The sequence below is a fragment of the Ambystoma mexicanum genome, chromosome 4p, assembly GCF_040938575.1.
Source record: "Ambystoma mexicanum isolate Mex_15411 chromosome 4p, UKY_AmexF1_1, whole genome shotgun sequence".
In the NCBI taxonomy this organism is placed as follows: domain Eukaryota; kingdom Metazoa; phylum Chordata; class Amphibia; order Caudata; family Ambystomatidae; genus Ambystoma; species Ambystoma mexicanum.
The window spans coordinates 881,856,598-881,875,506 of NC_090927.1; the positions used below are offsets into that span (position 1 = coordinate 881,856,598).

The 18,909-nt window shown below is 41.7% G+C and overlaps 1 protein-coding gene across 7 annotated transcripts in view; it reads left to right on the forward strand.

Moving 5' to 3' along the window:
• The window catches only part of EPHA7 (EPH receptor A7), a 366,507-nt gene that overhangs the window by 97,774 nt on the left and 249,824 nt on the right, over positions 1-18,909 (forward strand). For all 7 annotated transcript variants that reach the window (XM_069606448.1, XM_069606452.1, XM_069606450.1 and 4 more), the window contains exon 4: positions 17,913-18,068. In XM_069606448.1, the coding sequence (XP_069462549.1) occupies positions 17,913-18,068 (156 nt within the window). The remainder of the gene's footprint in view (positions 1-17,912; positions 18,069-18,909) is intronic.

An 18,909-nucleotide genomic window follows, 5' to 3' on the forward strand; every position in this document is an offset into this window, starting at 1 on the left:
TCTCTTGTCTCTCGCGCCTTGAAACACTTGTGTATAGGCGCGTTACAAATACCATATCATATCATATCATATCATACCATGCCATCAATGTTCATCTTTTCATCCTGACATGTATATTTTGTATCATTCTAGCAATGGAGATTTGTTTTTCCCATGTACTAATCTACACAATGCACACCTTTTTCCACAGCATCTATCTTTTGGGAAAAGTGCTCTTTGGGGCCTCAGTCACTTGTATTAACGAAGTAGGCCTTTAGTTTTGGGCTCTGCCATTTAATTGTACTTCTCTTGGAAACAGCATTTTGATGTGGCAGTTGAGAATCAAATGCTGCCTTTTCAGTTCAGCAATCATCTCTGTGTGTTTTCAATGTTCTGAATTTTTAGGCTTGACGTAGACAAATGCTTTTTCATTTTAGTCTGGGACTGGGTTTGAACCCCCACAGTGCTTAGTACAAAAATTGGCTTAGAGCAAAAATCATAATATCACGAGGCATTTTTGCAAGACAACAAAGTTTGCCCTAGTGCTAATATCAATCTACAGCACTAGGATCAACATAGACCTGGTGCAAAAATTCATTTTAGAATGTTTTATGCAGTAGGCAAATTGTGTTCTTACCCTAGACTCAATACTGTGCAAAATTGCTCTGGTACCTGTGCAGAGTTTCTGTAACGAGGTTCCAGGAGGGTAAATCGCTGAGTATTATTTGTCAAGTAAGAGGTGGAAATAAATGTTAATTAAATGTTATTCAAATGCACAATTTCAGCTAAAGAACAGGTCAGAGATACTTGTTGAGTATGACAGTAGCTTGGCGCTTTGTTTATTACTTTGGAAAGGATCAGTGCTTGCTGTGGGGATGGGATGATGTGGTCCTGTGATGTCAGCATTAAGGGAACCATGCTTTTCCTTCTTGGACAGAAGAATGGCACACTTAACAATGAATGTGACGCTGGATTACATATTTACTATGTTTTTATGTAGCTATCTTTTAAGAAGGTTTTTGGAAGTCTGAGGGCTCTGCCATGGCTTGTTTCATTGCTAAAGGATAATGATGTTGTGTATTTTGCAAATCAACTTTCACTCATAAGAGCTATAATCTATGCGTCTGCTGGTAACCATACCATTGTTTCATCAACGTTATTTCTGTTAAGCTGAACAGAGAACACACCTTTTTTGGCACTTGGATACAAAGTGATTAGTTTCCTCAAACTGCAGAGCACTACACCAGACCGCCATGCTAAACAGGAAAAGTGGAGATCAAGCTCGATATGTAGTGTTAAAAGCAACATTTTTGTCCCGGCTGACCTGATCAAATGGTTCAATTTGTGCATAAGCCTTGTCTTTGTTGGTGGGTGTGTGGGGTTTGCCACCAGCTGCATGCTGCCTAACTGTGTGATGGTGCCCAATATGTGGCGGGCTCACTGAAGAAACTCTGTTTGGCAGTATGTCACAGAAGAATGTTTCGGTTTGCCTCCAGTCCCAAATGTGGCACCCCTAAACAAGGCCAATAAAGGAATACCCTGACCGCCCTGGACCAGTGCTCATCCTGATTTTGTAAATCCATGTGTTCTTAGTTGACACTCTTCGTGGGTTGGATGGATCTGCTGGGTTCTGATGATGATGGAAATGTAACAGAATCATGCTGCTGGATAAGTACATGGTATTTGATCTTGGGGTTTTGCTGTTTTCTTCCACAAATCACTGCAATGTGTGGTTAGTAATGAAATGACAGTGTGTAGGTTATACTTCTCCATGGGCAGAGAACAAGTAGTGTCCCTTGCTGGGTACTGAGCTCTTGGGTTTTGAGTGTAGCATCCTGTCTGTCCATTGTCAATGAGTGGGTACTTTTCTTTCAGTTTCTTGGACTGAAACCTCAACCATACACAGACTGTCAGATAAAGCACATTGCCAGCTCCATCACCATTTCCCTCTGGATTGGGAACACTGGACCTATGCTGAACGTTACCAAGACTACTACACTACCCACAGGCTGTAAGCAATTCTTATGAAAATAAATATACATCCTATTGTCGAGGAACACATGACGTTCAGTGAGATGATACTGTGTCACAAATTCGCATCTATAGTTTGGTTATTTTACTTTTTCAAGTTAATATTCTACAAAGGGCCATAGTATAGGTTTCACACCAGTACTTATACTAATAGGCAGACATTGCAATGCTTGCTGCCTCAGTGGGACAAAAAAAGGGGGTCCCCATCTGTCTTCTCTAGTAATTCAAAGGCCACTTGTAAGACGCATTCGATATTCTCGCGACCCTGGAGAAGCATTGCCCTCTGTAACATGATTTCACTGCCCATCACTGATGCAAACGTTCATTTTTAAACCATACTGAACCTAATCGGGCACTGAGCACCCGTTTCCCTTTCTCTTTAGTTTAAAATAAAGGCTCACGTGCTGTCTTTCTTTTCTGAAAAGAGAAATGTGGACATTTCAGTTTTTGTAAGGAGGATGAGTGTTATTTGCCAAGATCCATCAGCTTAAACCCCCTTTCCCTTTGAAGCTCAGATGGGTGAATAAGCAGTGCGATATTGAAACATGCAAGTCCAGTTCGTCAGCACATGCTTTTTTCAGTCACTACCTCTTTCTTTTTAGGTGCTTGCGCTACTTTTACAAAGACGGTTTGTTGTGAAGTCATAGCTCCAACATGATTAACAGCTATTTCGAGAGCGACAAAATACCTATTAGATAATGTCTCCTGCACGCTCCAGACATATGAATTTTTACCAGATTTTCTTTATTTTTTCCAAACCTATATTTTATGGCCAAAGTACCCCCCTTACATTTCCTAGAGTTTTACTTTTTGCATGTTGGCCTCTTTCTGTTTGTCCTTTAAGAATTGTGTGTTTATATGTGATTTATTTTGCTAACAATAGCAGGGACTTGACACTTTGGTTTGTCTAAGGCTATCTATTTTCCATTTTTTTAACCAGTGTCAAGGTTTGACGGATGCCTAATAGTCGAGCTTTGCAGTTGTTACTGTCTTATCCGAGATTTATGACATCAGAACCCTGCGATTATACTGTCAACAGAGTGCTTCAGTAAAAAATAATGTGTGCTGTCAAGATAAAAGCATCCCATTAGATTAATGCGTGCCACGTACAGTGGTGCGGGCTCACAAAACCCCGAACAGTTCGCTTCTCATTTCTTACACCTAAGAGAAACATGCACCGTGCTATTCAAATAACTCTCCCGTGTTGATAGATTCAGCTATGCACAGAAAATTACACAGCTGGCTCGGGAACCTAAAAACAGGTCCACGTGAGATGGATGGTTCCCATCACCAAACCACTTCGTGGATTCGTTTTCCTCCTCCTTATCTGTTTAAGCATGTATATCTATGTACAACACGATGGCAAACTTTGTAAATTAGATGTGCTTCTTTAAGATATACGTTTAATGCAGCATCTCTCTTTGAACGTAACACTTATGGAAAATGAATGGGTTGCCTGGGAAGTGTACTTTCCCTCATTGCATGGTGGCCTCTTCGGATGACTCGCATCCTTACTGAAATGTTGTAAGTGTCGTTAGTGAGGGTACATTTCACTGAGGCAAGACCAGCGCTATTCTTTTGAAGGGAGCATGCAAGGCATTAAGAAACGCACAGGTTCATCATGGGGGTCTATTGTAAAGGCCCATTAAATAGATTTTAAAACAATTATGACCTGTTTCATTACAGCGTATAGGAAAGTGCGCTGCTGTTTCATTGAAAGAGGTGACAGGTATAGAGTGAATCTATGACCACCCATAATGATCCACATTGGACTTGATATCCCTGGTGCATAACTAAGTAAGCAGCAATTATCATTCATCAAGGGAATCACTGTCTTCTATGAAAGGAAGGGTGAGATTGATGCGCATGTTGCAGATGAGCACAGAGCATTTCTGGCCTCACGCCACCAAGCGAATGAAAAGGAGGACACTTGGGAACTGCGTGCAACGTGATGCGTGTGCTTGCTGTTCAAGTATCGATCTGTGATTGACTTGTATAGCCCCTCCCACTGGAGTTCTGCTTCCTCTCAGCTTTTTCTCAGCACCTCCAACCCACATAATTAAACATTTAAATGTCAGGAGATGAATACATTATTAAAGAAAAGAGGATTGTCTTGTAATGTTACAAGCACATTAGAAAAGGTGTACTTCTTTACAAAACTGTTCTTGAATATTTTCAGGAGAATACAATCCAGTCAGGAATATTCACAAGCATTGTAACCAGAAGTTGCTGTAGTGTAGCGGATAAATCACAAGACCTTGATCCTGGTGATCCAAGTTTGAAACCCAATCTTGGAACAAAAAGCAAATCTCTTACCTTAATGGTCAAAAGTAGCTTTCCCTGATCCGAGACCAGGGGAGACATTTTTTACTAGATCTCAGATCTGGGAAAATCCGGCCCAGTGACAAGCGCTGACTCTGAGATGTACTTATGTGACACACAAGCGGAAGGAGCAGATACGACAACATGTTGCAAGCATCACACTACTTGCAATGTGGATTAGAGTAGTTAAGGTATGTTATACTTATCTGGTGCAAATTCCAGTTGAGGCCTACTTGCTCTGGAACCAGTTGCATATATTTAGTAGAGAAAAGCAAGATCATTCTACAGATCCAATTTAAAAATACCTTGGAAAAAACGATGCTGAGGATTGCCGAAAAGCATCTTATATGGCATGAATCAGCACTTGCACATTTTGGGCAGGACCTGACCCTAAACTGGCACAAGGAAGCATCATAGCCCAGGTGACATTAGGGACAAGTATTTTCGGGTGATGGGAGGTGGGAGAACGCAAGTAGAATCTCTCTGAAAGAGAATGCGGCCTATTCCGGAGGGGGGCAGGGGAGTGAAGGAGGTGGAGAGGTGTGCACTCCAGCCTAGGGAGCACACGGTGACAATGCACTGTCACAAAGACTGCTAAGGGGGCTGCAGGTTAGTGACATAGCAGCATCTCACTTTCGCAAGGTTGTCTCTATGAAGCTTTGCTGTATCCAAGGGAACCTGACAACAAACACACCAAAGGAACACGTGCTTAAGAGTTGTACTCTTACTTTAGTGATTCCTGATCTGCACAATGGCCAGTTATAGATGATTTCCTGCAGTAATCAGTGGGCCTGATTTATAAAAAGCATTTTTCAGTGGAGAAAATCCAATTGAAGCACACTTTGCAAATCAGGCCTAGTGAATCCTAAAATGTATTTAACACATTCCGCCCCATTTGGCCCTTTGTGTATAACTTAAAACAAAACATTCAAGTGTAAAACAGTCAGAAATGTGCAAGCTTTTTTTTAATGGTGTTGCATGGACTGGTGATTCATTCATGTGCAATACTTTTTATTTGATAACGATGCGTGAAATTTATAAGCGCGTTTGCCAAATGGCTTTACAGAGAGAGAACATTTACATACAATATCACCCAATCGAAGTTGGTACTCATTTAGGGGGAATGGAAGGCTGATTTGGCCTCACCGTGATTTGAAACCGCGTCCTGCAGCACATTGGAGCAGCCAGCGCTCAACCCACTCAGTTATCGTACCAGCTCCTAATTTGAAGTCCTACAGGATCAATTAAGTATTGCACTTTAACGAAGCTTCCCAACGTCTGTCACATTTTTGAATATATATATATATATATATAATGCTAATTTAGGAGAATGCAACACTTCCTTGCCACGCCCGCTCTTGCGTGTGTGCCTAAGGAACATGAGACATGAAAAGCTTAGACAGGGTGCTTCACTGACGAAAATGACAATACACTGTTATCGCTCGAGCTGTTCTGACATGATACATTGCGCGATGTTCCATTAGAAAAGGCGCGCTTTGTGCTGCGTGTCACTGGTAACCGGTTTCTGTCAGGAAGTGCTTGCAGGGTGGACTGTTTTGAAAAGCCCCTTTGAACATCATTAAGGAATGCGCTGCCGGATTGGCTGCGCTCTTTGTTTGTGGCGTGTTTAAGTTGAAGGGCTAGTTATTAGATGTCATCACAAGCGGCTATTATTAGCCCTCAATATGATGGAGATAGCAGCGAGATACAATCGTTGTCTGAACCTGTTGCCTGCATTGCACTGTGCGCAAGAAGAAAGGCCTTTCACTGCGCCCGACAGAAGCACTCACTGGAGGCTTTTGAACTGCAAGAAATATGCACTTAGTAATCCCGATGAAAAGTCACTGTTCATAGAAATGTCAGTCTCAAGGCCTCCATTTTCAAAGGTTTTTGTGTTTTGATAAGGTTTTAGTGTCTAAAATCACTATCTTCTCCCGGCATCTCTGCGTGGTGATGACCTCTGCTGGCAGCCACAGTTGGCATAGCTGTCTTTCAAGGGACTGCTTTCCCTGCCGTGGTGGGCCAAACAATGTGCTTGTGTTGTCCATTGAGGGACAAAATAAACACTGCCTGCGCCAATAATTCAATTTAAAATGAAAGGCAGTCAGATGGGGCTGGAATGTGTTCATTTTCGAGCATTAGTGTTTACATGAACAACAACAAATTCACAGAGCGTTTTTCAGTGGGGTTTTGCCATTATAAAACGGTTCTGCGAATTAGGTTCTAGTTTCAGGTTTTGAGGTCAGATGAGTGCTTTAAAATGGTGAAACATCGAGGGGGCTCGGACCGCACACAGAATATGTATGTGCGGTTGTTGCCTAAAACGTTTAAACAACTATGGAACTTTCATAATATACATGGCTTGGAATGGAACACACATCTGTTTGGAATGGAACACACATCTGTCTATGTACGTTTAGTTGAATATGCTATACGTATGAAGTAATCAAACAATCGACTAATATAAAAGTATTCAAATACAAAAAAAATACAATCCAAATAGGTAAATACTCCAATCAATGTAAGATAGCTCAGCATGTTAAAGTTTCTGCTGCAGAGCAATGTGTGGGCCTCATGGGGGAAAAATGCACTATTGTTCCTATCTCACCAAAACGGAAAGGTTTACACACTAAAATGTATTGCTAAAAAGGCATCTGTAACCAGAGGTCAAAGTGGGAGGGAACTAAAGGGTACGACGTTCTCTTACTTCTCGGGGAAATCGCTCATAGTTTCCTTACTTTATGTGACCTGGAGTACCATTATAGGACGGTAGGAAAGGCCACTTTAAAAATAAAAATAAAAAGATATAACAGTAAATGACATTGTGCTATTTCGCAAGTGCTGGTTAAGTGTTAGTGCAGGGGGTTTATTTAGACACACGGTGTTTGCATGTAATGGGAGGGGCGGGCCTATCAGTGGCTATGGTCATGTACATGCCCCTTAAGAGGTGTAAATGGTGGGTGAAGGGAAGGGGTGGCTACATAAAGCTGCATGGTGAGGGGACAATGGCACAATAATGGTAGTCGTTCAAATGTATATTCTTTCACAGCATTTTCTTTAGTCTAGCTTTTTGGGGTGGAGGGAAGGGCTGGAAGTACCTAGGTAGGGGTTTGAATTGAGTGGGGAGGGTGGGAGTTACTGTATGGGGGATTGAATAGAGCAGAACAAGGGGCAGGGCATAAAAGGGGGCGGGGAAGAGGAACATTGTTCCACTTCTTTGTTTGTACACTTCGACAACTGTCTTTACCACAACAGAACAGGTTTCCTTCTATCAGCACACTGCATCGATCAGTTGCCACCAGGAATAAGGGCTCAGTCCTACCATAACCGGGGCAGCAACATATCAGGCGATGAGGAGTTCTGCCCACGCGTGTGGGCCGCTACAGTGAATTTCAAAGACCCCGCTCCACTCCACGCAAAGCCGTGCGTGCGCTATGTAAACGTCAGTAGAGCAAGGCCATCTTTTCAGACGTGGCCCCACTTATGTGCATCTTACACTTCCATTTACTCTTGGGTTGTCTTTTCCCACTATCTTTGTCTTCATTTTGAAAAATTGTTCCATTCACATTTTCCTTTATTGTGTCAGGATTGGCCTGTAATTGCTGTATAATACCTTGGGAAGTAGTGAGTTTCTAGAGATTAACGTCCCAGTAAAACTAGTGCTTGCAATTAAGCACATCAATTTATATCTGAAACATAGGGCCTGATTTACACAGCGTTTTTCAATGGGGTTTTGTAAATCAAGCCCATCGGTTGACATGTTCCTTTTTACAGTCAACATTCACATTCTTTACTGCATTAAAAAAAATAATGTTTCAAAGATTTACGTTTTTTGAAATAAAAAATAAATAATGTTTCACGATAGAATTGAGTCCATTTGGGAAACATTGCTAAAATGAGGTTGGTGGCAGAGCACAGGGAACCTTCCATATGAATCCCACCGCCCCTGGAGGGAACATTTTTGTAAATGAACAGACGCCCTGTATTTCGTTGTGTGTTTAAACTCAGTCCATAGAGCAAGAAGGGTTAGCATGATAAAAGGTCTATGGCCTGAAGTGACGGGATTGTATCGACTATCGCGAGAGTGCGTAGAAGCCTCTGACAATAAGGGTACAGCATGGGCTACTTACCTTGAGGTCTCGAATCATATCACATGTAAATCCCTATCAAAGCACCTAAGTGCACTGCCACCTCAGCTTCAGGAGGAGCCAGAGGTCAGTTTTCTTTTGTCCGATGCTGCGCTGGTACACCATGTCCCCCCGGCCCCCGCATATTGTACCACGTCACCTGTGTCGCTCATCCTCAGATTTCTCAGTTAAGTGGTATCCAAATCACTAGCTTTGGCATGGACCTTCATAGCAGCATTGACTAGACCTCAGCAATGAACTCACATGAAGCAGTATGCCAAGGAGCATGCCAGATAGCATTTCTCAGCATGCATTATCATTGGGGCTTGCAGTGCAATAACATCACAGTGGCGTGTTTGATTTGCCCGCAGTCGTTATCCCATCTCACACTGCACAATTTAACTTCCGATCGGAGTCTGCACTGGGAAGGATAGCTCCCTCCTGAATCTTTTTGGATAGGGTGACCCTCGTTTTGAAAATTGTGCTTTGAAGCAACCACAATTTTACACCCAGTGCAACCCTAAGAGTAGGGTAATGTCATTCGCCTCCGGGGTCTTAAATGTTCCCTCGTCTCAGCCGAATTCCTAGTTGCGAATTCATCCAGCTTTCCCTGCATAGATAGTTCCCAGTCTGATAGCAGAGGAACTGTCTCAAGACACTTCCTAGAACTGCTGAACCCCACTGGAGTGGAGGAGCAACATGCTTTGTGCCATACAGTGGTTTTACAGTTGCTATGTGACTCACAATGCGTATTGTGGTTCACTATTTGGTGCTCGGTTTGTACACACACTTGCCTTGGGGAAGAATCTGCAACTTTACACTGGCCAAGGTGAGCACTCCCAGAAAAGATTTGCACTTCCAGCCCACCGCCATAATTAGTAAAGATACTGGAGAACCTGCAACTATGAAGGTTGAAAGGAATCGTTCAATGTTTCCTTCATCTGATTTTTAAAATGGAAATAGGGCGAGCAAGTGGCTTTCTTTTATTCATAGACATCACTGTCACCACAATGTGTATCACTTTGTACTTTTTGTGGTGTCAAAATGCATGCCATTTTATGCTGTCATGTTTAAAGTCCACTTCAGTGTTCTGTTACATCTGTTGTATAAACACATTCTACTCCATACATATATTCTTGTACGCAACAATTGTGAGGCTTGTGTGTATTTTGGGTTTCACAAGTGATCCCTGCACAAATAAGTCAATCACTTTTCATCCATATCACATTTCTGTTCGTTTCTCCCTTCGCCTGCATGCGCCAAATGTTAGCTCTCTTCTTTCCTCCTCCTGGATATCTGTTCCCTGTGCCTATTTCTTTCATTGCATTTTCATCTGGCTCTTCCCTAAAAGCCTATGCATGTACTCTTTTCGGATATCTATTTCTTGCCTTTCTTTTCATCACAGCACCACACTTTCTACCATCAGATGGACCTATGGAAGTTATTCTTTTCGTAGTTATATTGTATATTCACAGTTTTCTCACAGCTCTAAGCTTGTATATTCAGACGTAGACACTGTGACATACTGTGGCATAACATGCACAGGTGCCCTGTATCACTCTTTCATTAAATACATTAATAAACAGTAAAAAGGGTTTTGGGCTGGAGCCAAATTCCCTGTCTTGGCGTCCACTTATAAACAGCCAATTCCTGCTAGAGCCGTCTTTGCAGAGCTCCATGGGATGTGGGGCACAGTCTGCAAACCGACCAGGTGAGGTAGCTCGGGAGCTGCTGAATGGGACTACAGTATATCACAGCCACCCAAAGTGCCTGTCCTGGCTTCCACTTATAAACAGCCTACGTTATATGAGGGTGGCAGTGGAGGGAGTAGGTTTTAAAATACACGACCAAAACATTCTGAAACAACGTTCCTTTTATTTTACCGAAGGCAATTTCCCATGTGGAAGACACTGAGGACTCCCTCCTCTCGCAGATTGCTGTGAGTTATCCTATGTCGTATATGTGCTTGGCATCGATACAGTTTCCCGGCAGTACTGAAGTGGAATCTTACTGACGTGCAGACCATGGGGATGCTGGGATACATTCAGCAAGTTTGGCTAATTTTCGCCCCGAATCTGCTTTCATACTCCAATATGGAAAGAGACATGTCTGGTATTTTGACAATGTATGATTTCCAAATGCTTCGCTTCGCCTCATCTCCAGCATTGGTTGACGAGACAGGAGGGGGCCCTTCTCATACACCTCCCCCATCCGAAGCACTGCAGTGAAATTATTAACGTCACACAACATAGTGTTTGACGACTCTTGACATCTTCGCAGAATGCGCTTTGTGGGACGTACTGCACATCTTGTGGGTTTTCTTTGTCTGATCTTGATTCTGGTTCTTTAAATCCAAAACACATCATGTACGTCGTTGCCACTGTGTATTGAATGTTCGCGCTCTGAAACACGTGTATGAGCGCGATGTAAATAAATAAATATCAATAAGCGAGCGAGATGCATGCCATCTTAATCAATTCAGATAGCCTGGGTTAATTAATACCCGGAAGTCACAAAGAGCACTCATTTCAAACGTGCAACTCCGCGCTCTTTCTGTCAGGGTGTAACGCTCTGTCACAGCTGTGTAACCTTCGCATGTGCTGCATACTTCGAGTAACATTCAAACGCAGACATTCCGCGTCCCCTTAGAAAGAGCCGCATTCTGGCCCGACAGGCCCCTGACCACAGTATGCGGCCGGAATCTGCGAGGAATTCCCGGCTCCTCCCGGCTTTCAGTTGCCATGCCTGTAACTCGGCCCTTCAGCCCTCCACCCCTAAAGGTGACGCGGGGTCATATGTGTTTCCCACTGATGGCACTTGCCATTGTGTTACTTGACAGAGATGTCATGAGCATTCCTGCAAGGGCCGCAGCGAGAACAAAGGAGCAGCAGAAGCCAATCCACTCCCGTTTCTCAATGTAAGCATCCCCAGCGCCGCCCCCAGCAGTGGCCTCCTCCGGATCTGGTTAAGTTACTTTCTTCATCCGTCTTGTTGGAAGTTGTGCCGGTTACTTCCACTTGAATGCATGATGCTTGCTCAGGGTTTTTTGGTGATCTGTTATTGCACTCTCAGTTTAATTACAAGTAGGTGAGCGTTCCTTAGTGTAAACCGCTGTCCTGTTATCATCATTGAGTAGCTCTTCGGGTAGCAACACACCTTGTATAACGCTAATCAATTTGGTTTAAAATCTTAAAAAAATGTGTCCTTCCAAATGGCCAGCATGCTGATCAGAACAATTCCTATATTCACAATAACCCTGCACTCTACGGTGTTGTGTGGTCCTAAATACACTATGGATAGCTTAAGAAATCGACTGTTGGAAGGATCTGTTCATCTACCTATACTGTTTCTCTACGCCTTTTCCCAAGTTCCATGTGAAAGAACAGGCAGCCATGACACATCTAGGTGGAGCCAAGCATTCTTGTGTCCTCCAATTACCTGATTAGTGACTGGGAAATGATACACTAAAGGTGTCCCATGGTAGCCCAGCCCTCCAAGTGAAGGACACAGATCGAGGTGCGCTTTGCCTGCTGCTCTCTCAACATCGCACATTGGTGTCCTTCAGCTGTGCTCGCCATTTTCTTTTAGTACTGATCACCCTAGTGGCAGTGTGAGCAGGTTTATCCCCAGCTATACAGTAAAGTAGCCGGTGGGCAGTCATAATTTCGAAAAAAAAATGTCGACAGACAAAAATGTCGACAAAAAAATGTCGACTTTCGTTTTTTTAAATTATATATTTATTTTAGGGGTTCGGGAGTTAAAAAAAAGGGAAAAATTAAAAAAACAATTTTGAAAAAGGGGGGTTGGGGGGGAACCCCCCCATTTAAAAAAAAAATGCATTGAAAAAAAAAGTCGACATTTTTTTTTTCGACATTTTTTTTCAAAATGTTGACTTTCGACATTTTTGTTGTCGAAATTATCACTATAAACCGTTATCAATATGGCCTCTACCAAACAGGATTCCACTCACACCAATGCATGGAGAAATGTCCCTTATCCATGTATCCAATGTATCCAATCTCCTCAACACTGCTGATCCCATCTAACTCTCCTCCATTCTTATCCTCCGGGACCACACTGCTGACTTTAACACTGTTGATCATCCCTCCCTCTTTTGGATCCTTGCGGACATCCAAGACATTGCTCATGCTTTGACTCCTACCTCACTGACGGCACTTATATTATCTTTTAGAACAGTAAACCTCCAACCCTCCTCCTCTTATGAGTTTCCCACAAGGCCCTTTCATGAGGCCTCGATGTGTTCCCTCATACACATTTTCTTTGGCTGCTGTTCACTTCTTGTGTTTTTTTCCTATCACCTATTTGCAGATACCCAAATATTTCTCTGCTTCGGCCTATTGAGCTCTGCATTTATTTTCTAAAATATCAGTTTGCCTATTGGCCACCCACCACTAAATATCTCTTTGCTTTCTTATGTTAAATTCCACCATAACCAAATTCATCTATCTGCCTGCCCTGGTGGCCCCTTCCACCTCCATTCTCCAACACCCTTCTTCAATAACCTTCTCACCATATCACCAAAGGTGCAAAGCCTTGACAGCAGACCCAAGTATGAATATTTCATCACATCCACTGGAATGGCTGCCAGAATTAACCTATTAAGCATCAGAAACATGTGCTCTCTACTTCCAACTTTGTGCTTATTAGAGTTGACTGCAGTCTGATCCAGCTTATAGGATTCTGCTCTGCTCTTTTACCTCACTTGAAAAAGTACTTACTTTCACAACGTGCATCCTTCACAGCCTTAATCATCCCACGTACACCACTTCTCACAACATCCAGGCTTTATGAAGAACCATTCCCTTTCAAATGTCTTACTCTGGGTATTCAAATCTATTTGTGGCTCAGCCTTTCACTATCTCGGTGCTACTATCTTAAAAATATTCCCCACTCATACCTTTCAACCTAATGCTTTACTTAAGTGATCATTTCCCATCCACCATTTATATACTATCACGTCCGCTCCTTCTCCCTACTTGACCCCTTCCACTGGAAATACATACCAACAGGTAAATGTTTTGCAACATCTTCACCTTCAAATCAGTAATAGAAGACACTCTTCTTCTCCTAGGAAACAGCCCATCTATACCTTCATGAGTATCAATTTATTTTTTTGTGACTGAAATCATGCTAAGTGCATGAGCCCTCCAGATTCTGACAGCCACATCAGGGACTGAATCAATGTCACATGGCTTCATCTTGTTCTCAAGGTGATATCCTAAGTGACCATGTTTCTCCACATTTCCTTGCAAATCCCCCTTTAAATATTTCTGTTGATCGCATCCCTGTTTCATGTGTTGACTCAAGCTGCTCACCAACCAGACCCCTGATATTCTATGTATATGCTTTTTTGCAGGATTGCTCTGTTTCATCCTATGCACACGTTTCTCTTCAAATCACCTTATTTCCATTGGATACAAATACAATGCAAAGAATATGCCAGAAGCATATTTTGTGCAACTGTATTTATTATATGTGAGCACTTATTGCAAACACTTTTTCTAACTGCCTTCCATTTGACAGGAGTCATCTCTATGTACAAAGCACTTGAGAGTAATATACTGCGTTATGAATGTCTTACTGTTAAACTCAGGTGTACAAAATAATAACTTCAATGTCACATTTTTCATAATACAAATAATAGAAGATTTCACCATTTTTAAGGAATTTAATACTATATGCTGTTATAACTCATTGAAAATCTATTCAACGTTTGTACCCCCAGAAGAGAAGAAGGAATGGGTAGGATTTTTTTCACTCACTTTACTCACTGAGCCTTCATGCTTGCTTGTTAAAATATGTTTGGTTGATGTTCGGGAAAATGTCCATAAGTGGATGTTATTTCTAAAGATATATGTTAATAGGTTATTTATAAACACGTTTATTAAAAGTTAAAATACACCATGCCACAACTATATATATATATATATATAATATATATATATATATATGAAACACATATGTAAGTTTCTGTACTCAGCTGATGAATTTTATTGGTGTTAGGTTCACCTCTGCTGTCTAAATAGCAAAGTGCACCTCAAATGCAGAACAATTAAATAAGGAACACAAAATGGAATTTGACACTATTATTGAGGCTGTTTACAATAACCCAACCACTAATCAACACCGTTTTTTTTCTTGATGGTGGAGCTGAAACTGGAAAGAGATTTCTGTACTCAACTACACACCATACGGGGCAATGGAGATAATGTTACTCCTGTTGCTGCAACTCTGTTAGCAGGAGGTAGACTGCTCACTCTACGTTCATATACTTTTGCTGCTGAATTCAACTTCAACATGCAATTTAAAGCTGAACAGAAAGGAAGCTGAGGCACTTCTCCAATACAAACTGATAGTGTCAGACGAAGCACCAATGAAGCACATTCACGCTTTTCAAGCAGTAGACAAACTACTCCGTGATCTGACAGGATCAGACAAGTCTTTTGGAGGGAAAGTTATGCTACTAGACAGAGACTTCAGGGAAGTCCTACCGGTGATGCTATGAAAATCAAGATCTCTAACTGTTTCCAGTTGTATAAAGAAAATTAAGCTATGGACCCAATTCCATGTACTGAAACGTACACGTAATATGCAACCTATATCAAGTGATAACTAATTTTCAGACCTGCTATTAGAAGTAGGCCATGGAAGAAGTTTTGCACCTATACAGTTGCCGCCAGCCTGTTTTTAAAATACACAGGACCCTGTAGAACAACTCTACGGTGACATTACCTTCTACACTGTTGATGCTCAGCAACACAAAGACAGAGCAATACTGTTACAAATGAGCATTCTTTTGAACTGAACAACAACGTGTTAAACCGTATGCCAGGAGAAGAGGTTGTTTGCAAAAGTGTGGATACTGTAGCAAGCTATGAACCAAGTGAGCATCTACCATACTCTGAAGAGATCCTCAACAGCTTAACACCCACAGGAAAGCCTCCTCACGAGCTAAAACTGAAAGTAGGTGTAATTATGCTACTACGCAATCTTATGCCATAACGGGGACTCTGCAATGGAACAGGGTTGACAATTACGCATCTACAAAGACACATCAAAGAGGCCCGTGTAATCGATGGATTGAACTTAGAAACTGTTCCTATACTGTGCATACCTCTTCTTCCATCTGATATAAATATGCCTTTCAAATTCACAAGTAGGCAGTTTCCTATACATTTAGCCCTTTCAATGACCATTAATAAGTCACAGGGACAGATATTTCAAAGAATCTCCTTATACCTTCCGAAACCTGTATTCAATCACAGGCAAGTATATGTTGCTCTCTCAAGAGTTCAATCATTCAGCTCATTAAGTGTTATATCTGAGAAGAACAAGATTGTTAATTGTGCGTACAATGAAATGTATGAGTGAGTGAATATATAAAAGTGCAATCATATTTAATTAAGACCCTTCAAGATATGTTGGAACGGTGTATGTTACGCCGGGTACAGATAGTTGGGATAATTTGTTTAAACATTGCAAATCATGCCGGACTCCAGCAGGATCATGCTCACTGCTGCGGTGAGGTGTGTAGGGGAAATCCAAAGATCCATTGAAAAACGTCCATACAAATGTTAAATATACCTGGTGCATAATACTGCAGCTCACATTCCCCATCAAATTACATTTAAAAGATTACATTTAACAGAACAGGTTAGTCTTTTACCCTTATTTGAGAAACATTAAATGGAGTTGTAATTCCTGAAACCCATAATTCTCATGGGATACACCTTTCCAAATAGAGAACCATTATATTATCTACAGAGTCCCTTTTAGTTTAGTTGGTCATCGCTTTTCTGTTATGCATCTTTTGTCGTCCCTCCTTTCGGTATTTTGGGTCATTCAGAACAAGACCTGATGATTATGTAGCCTGGTTGAAAGCTATTATTAACCATATGACACTTTAATAAATGAAACAATAGAAAAAATATGACTTTGAGTATAGTGGAGCACTTTGTGGTTAGGACAACAACTGTGTTTGTGTATTGCTACAGGCAAAAATCTCAGCCAGTGTCCATCTCACACTTCCTGCATCTATTTGTTTTAATGACTCTTTATGCTAGGGGCTCGGATGCATATTTGAGGGCAGCTGGACTTTTCTCAAAAGTCTCAAGCACCCTGTGATTGAGAGGTCTGGTTTTGAGGACAAACAGAACTTCTTCGAACACAATGCGGGTAGATCTTTTATAGACACTAGTCTATGCCAATTGTTGGCACTGTTCTCAGTGATGAATAAAGCTCTAGCAGTAGTTTCTTCAGATGCAATATATCTGCAGCACCTTTTATTGTGCAGGTAGGAAGTCATCATTTTAGGGCTTCCTGCTCTCCTCAATTCAGAAATTGGCAGAAATGCACTCTCAACCCACTAAGAGGTCCTCAGGAAAGGCCACTTTTACCAAGGATGAGAATGTCTTTGTGCCTTTTAGCAACAGCAGAGTAGATTCCCAATTGGCCATTCATAAGTCTGAGGGAATGCATTTGAATTTACCTTCAGACACATTCCAAAAGATTGTGCTGTGGTGTCTCTGGGCAGCAGCGACAACACACCTGTTTGTTGTGACATTCTATAATGCACACCCAACCCACCTCCAGCAGGTGCTAACATGCTGTTCTCACAAAGATACGAATTGACCACTAGTCTGTATTAGAAAGCAACACCACTTATTTTTCAACAAAAAGAAAGGACAGATTTGAATTTGATCCAGTTCTCCAGTTAACGATTAATCATGGCAGGTATGCTTAATCCCAGGTCAGCACATCACATTGAGCACAACGCAACTACAAGTAAAACCAATAATATTAACTAGTTTTACCCAGAATATCATCTCCCTCTACCCTACCCTGTCTCACATTCTGTTTGTCTCTTTATTTGTGGATGAGACTACATGTTACTTGAATTTAAACACTGTTGTAAGGACCATGTGCAAGATGACCTGAGTTGTCAAAATTGAAAATTGGCCCACTGCATTCTAGCCTGCTCGGAAGGGAAATTATTAAAGCTATTTTGTCTACCTGGTGTTTCTGTAAATGAAATATAATTGGCCATGCATTTCTCATAGCAATAATGCCCCCTTGATTGGATGCTCTATGCGAGCCTGATGCTAGCAGGACATTGCTTACAACTTATCCCCAAGGCACCCCTTAAGGGCTCCTCTTGCTTCAAATGTGTGAAAGTAAAAGGTTCAAGAAGGAATTTTCATAGGACGCAAATTGTGATTTGAAAGTAACTGATAGCATCGAATGATTTTGTGATCTCATGAAAAGGGATGGATAGTACATAGGCGCCTGTCGGTTGGAACATCAACATCCAAGTACACAGTGAAATGTGTGACATGGTTTGCTGTTGTGAAAAGGCAACATGCTTCTGCCATGTACTTGACAGCTGTCTCTAGATGTTGGTCATCTAATGTTCTGCTTTGCTTTCTTCCTTAGCCTGTGGTCGTGCATTTTACAAATCGTCTTCGCAGGATTTGCAGTGCTCGCGTTGCCCGGCCCACAGTTTCTCTGACAAGGAAGGTGCCTCCCGATGTGACTGTGAGGATGGGTACCACCGGGCGCCCACCGATGCCCCATACGCTGCCTGTACAAGTGAGTCAGTCTTCAGTGTAAGAGTGAAGCGCCTCAAACCAATCAAGTACAATTGCAGTTCATGGCCCTCACTTCTAGAGTCACCCTTTGTTGCTGGATTGCTTTTTCTGTAGGATTAAAATGGAAAATAAAGACATATCTGATACATTTTATTGGTACAACGTCCTTTCATCGTGGGATGTGATTTTTCGCGGGATTTTCACTGCAATTTTTTTAACGAAAAAAAAGCATCCCATTTTTTGGAGGGGTTAGTAAATTAGATATATGGGATGTGGGCGATTGGGAATTGATACAAAATGTAAGGGAATGGAGGTTTGGGGGGAACACCCAAAAATAATTTTCAAAATATTTGAGGGTTTTTTTTTCGTTAAAACATTCACGGTAAAAAAACCTGCGAAAAAACATGCCGCGATGAAATGACATGGAACCATTTTATCATCATACATTTTTTTCACGTCTGCATTAACTTTAAATTGTTTATTCGCTGGCAAACTAAATGTTACAATAAAGCTCCTGTACTATCCTCCCAGCCACACTCCCATTCCCCGCAACACTTTTTTCAATCCATCTTCAAGAACTGAATATCAGCCCACTGAGCTTCCTGTACGAGATCTACTCGCTGAAAACGGCTCCATATTTATTCATTTCTCTCAACGAGTCAGAGGAGGGGCAGCCAGGCAGAATACAGGAGGGACATTTAGAGCAGGTCAATTTCCACGGGGAAGAAATAATGTAAACACATGTTTCCCCTCAGTGTGATGTGACAACAGACTCATTGATGTACCAAAACTCAATTCTAAATAGATAACAGTGTTCTCTGATTACTCTTCTTTGACTCGCA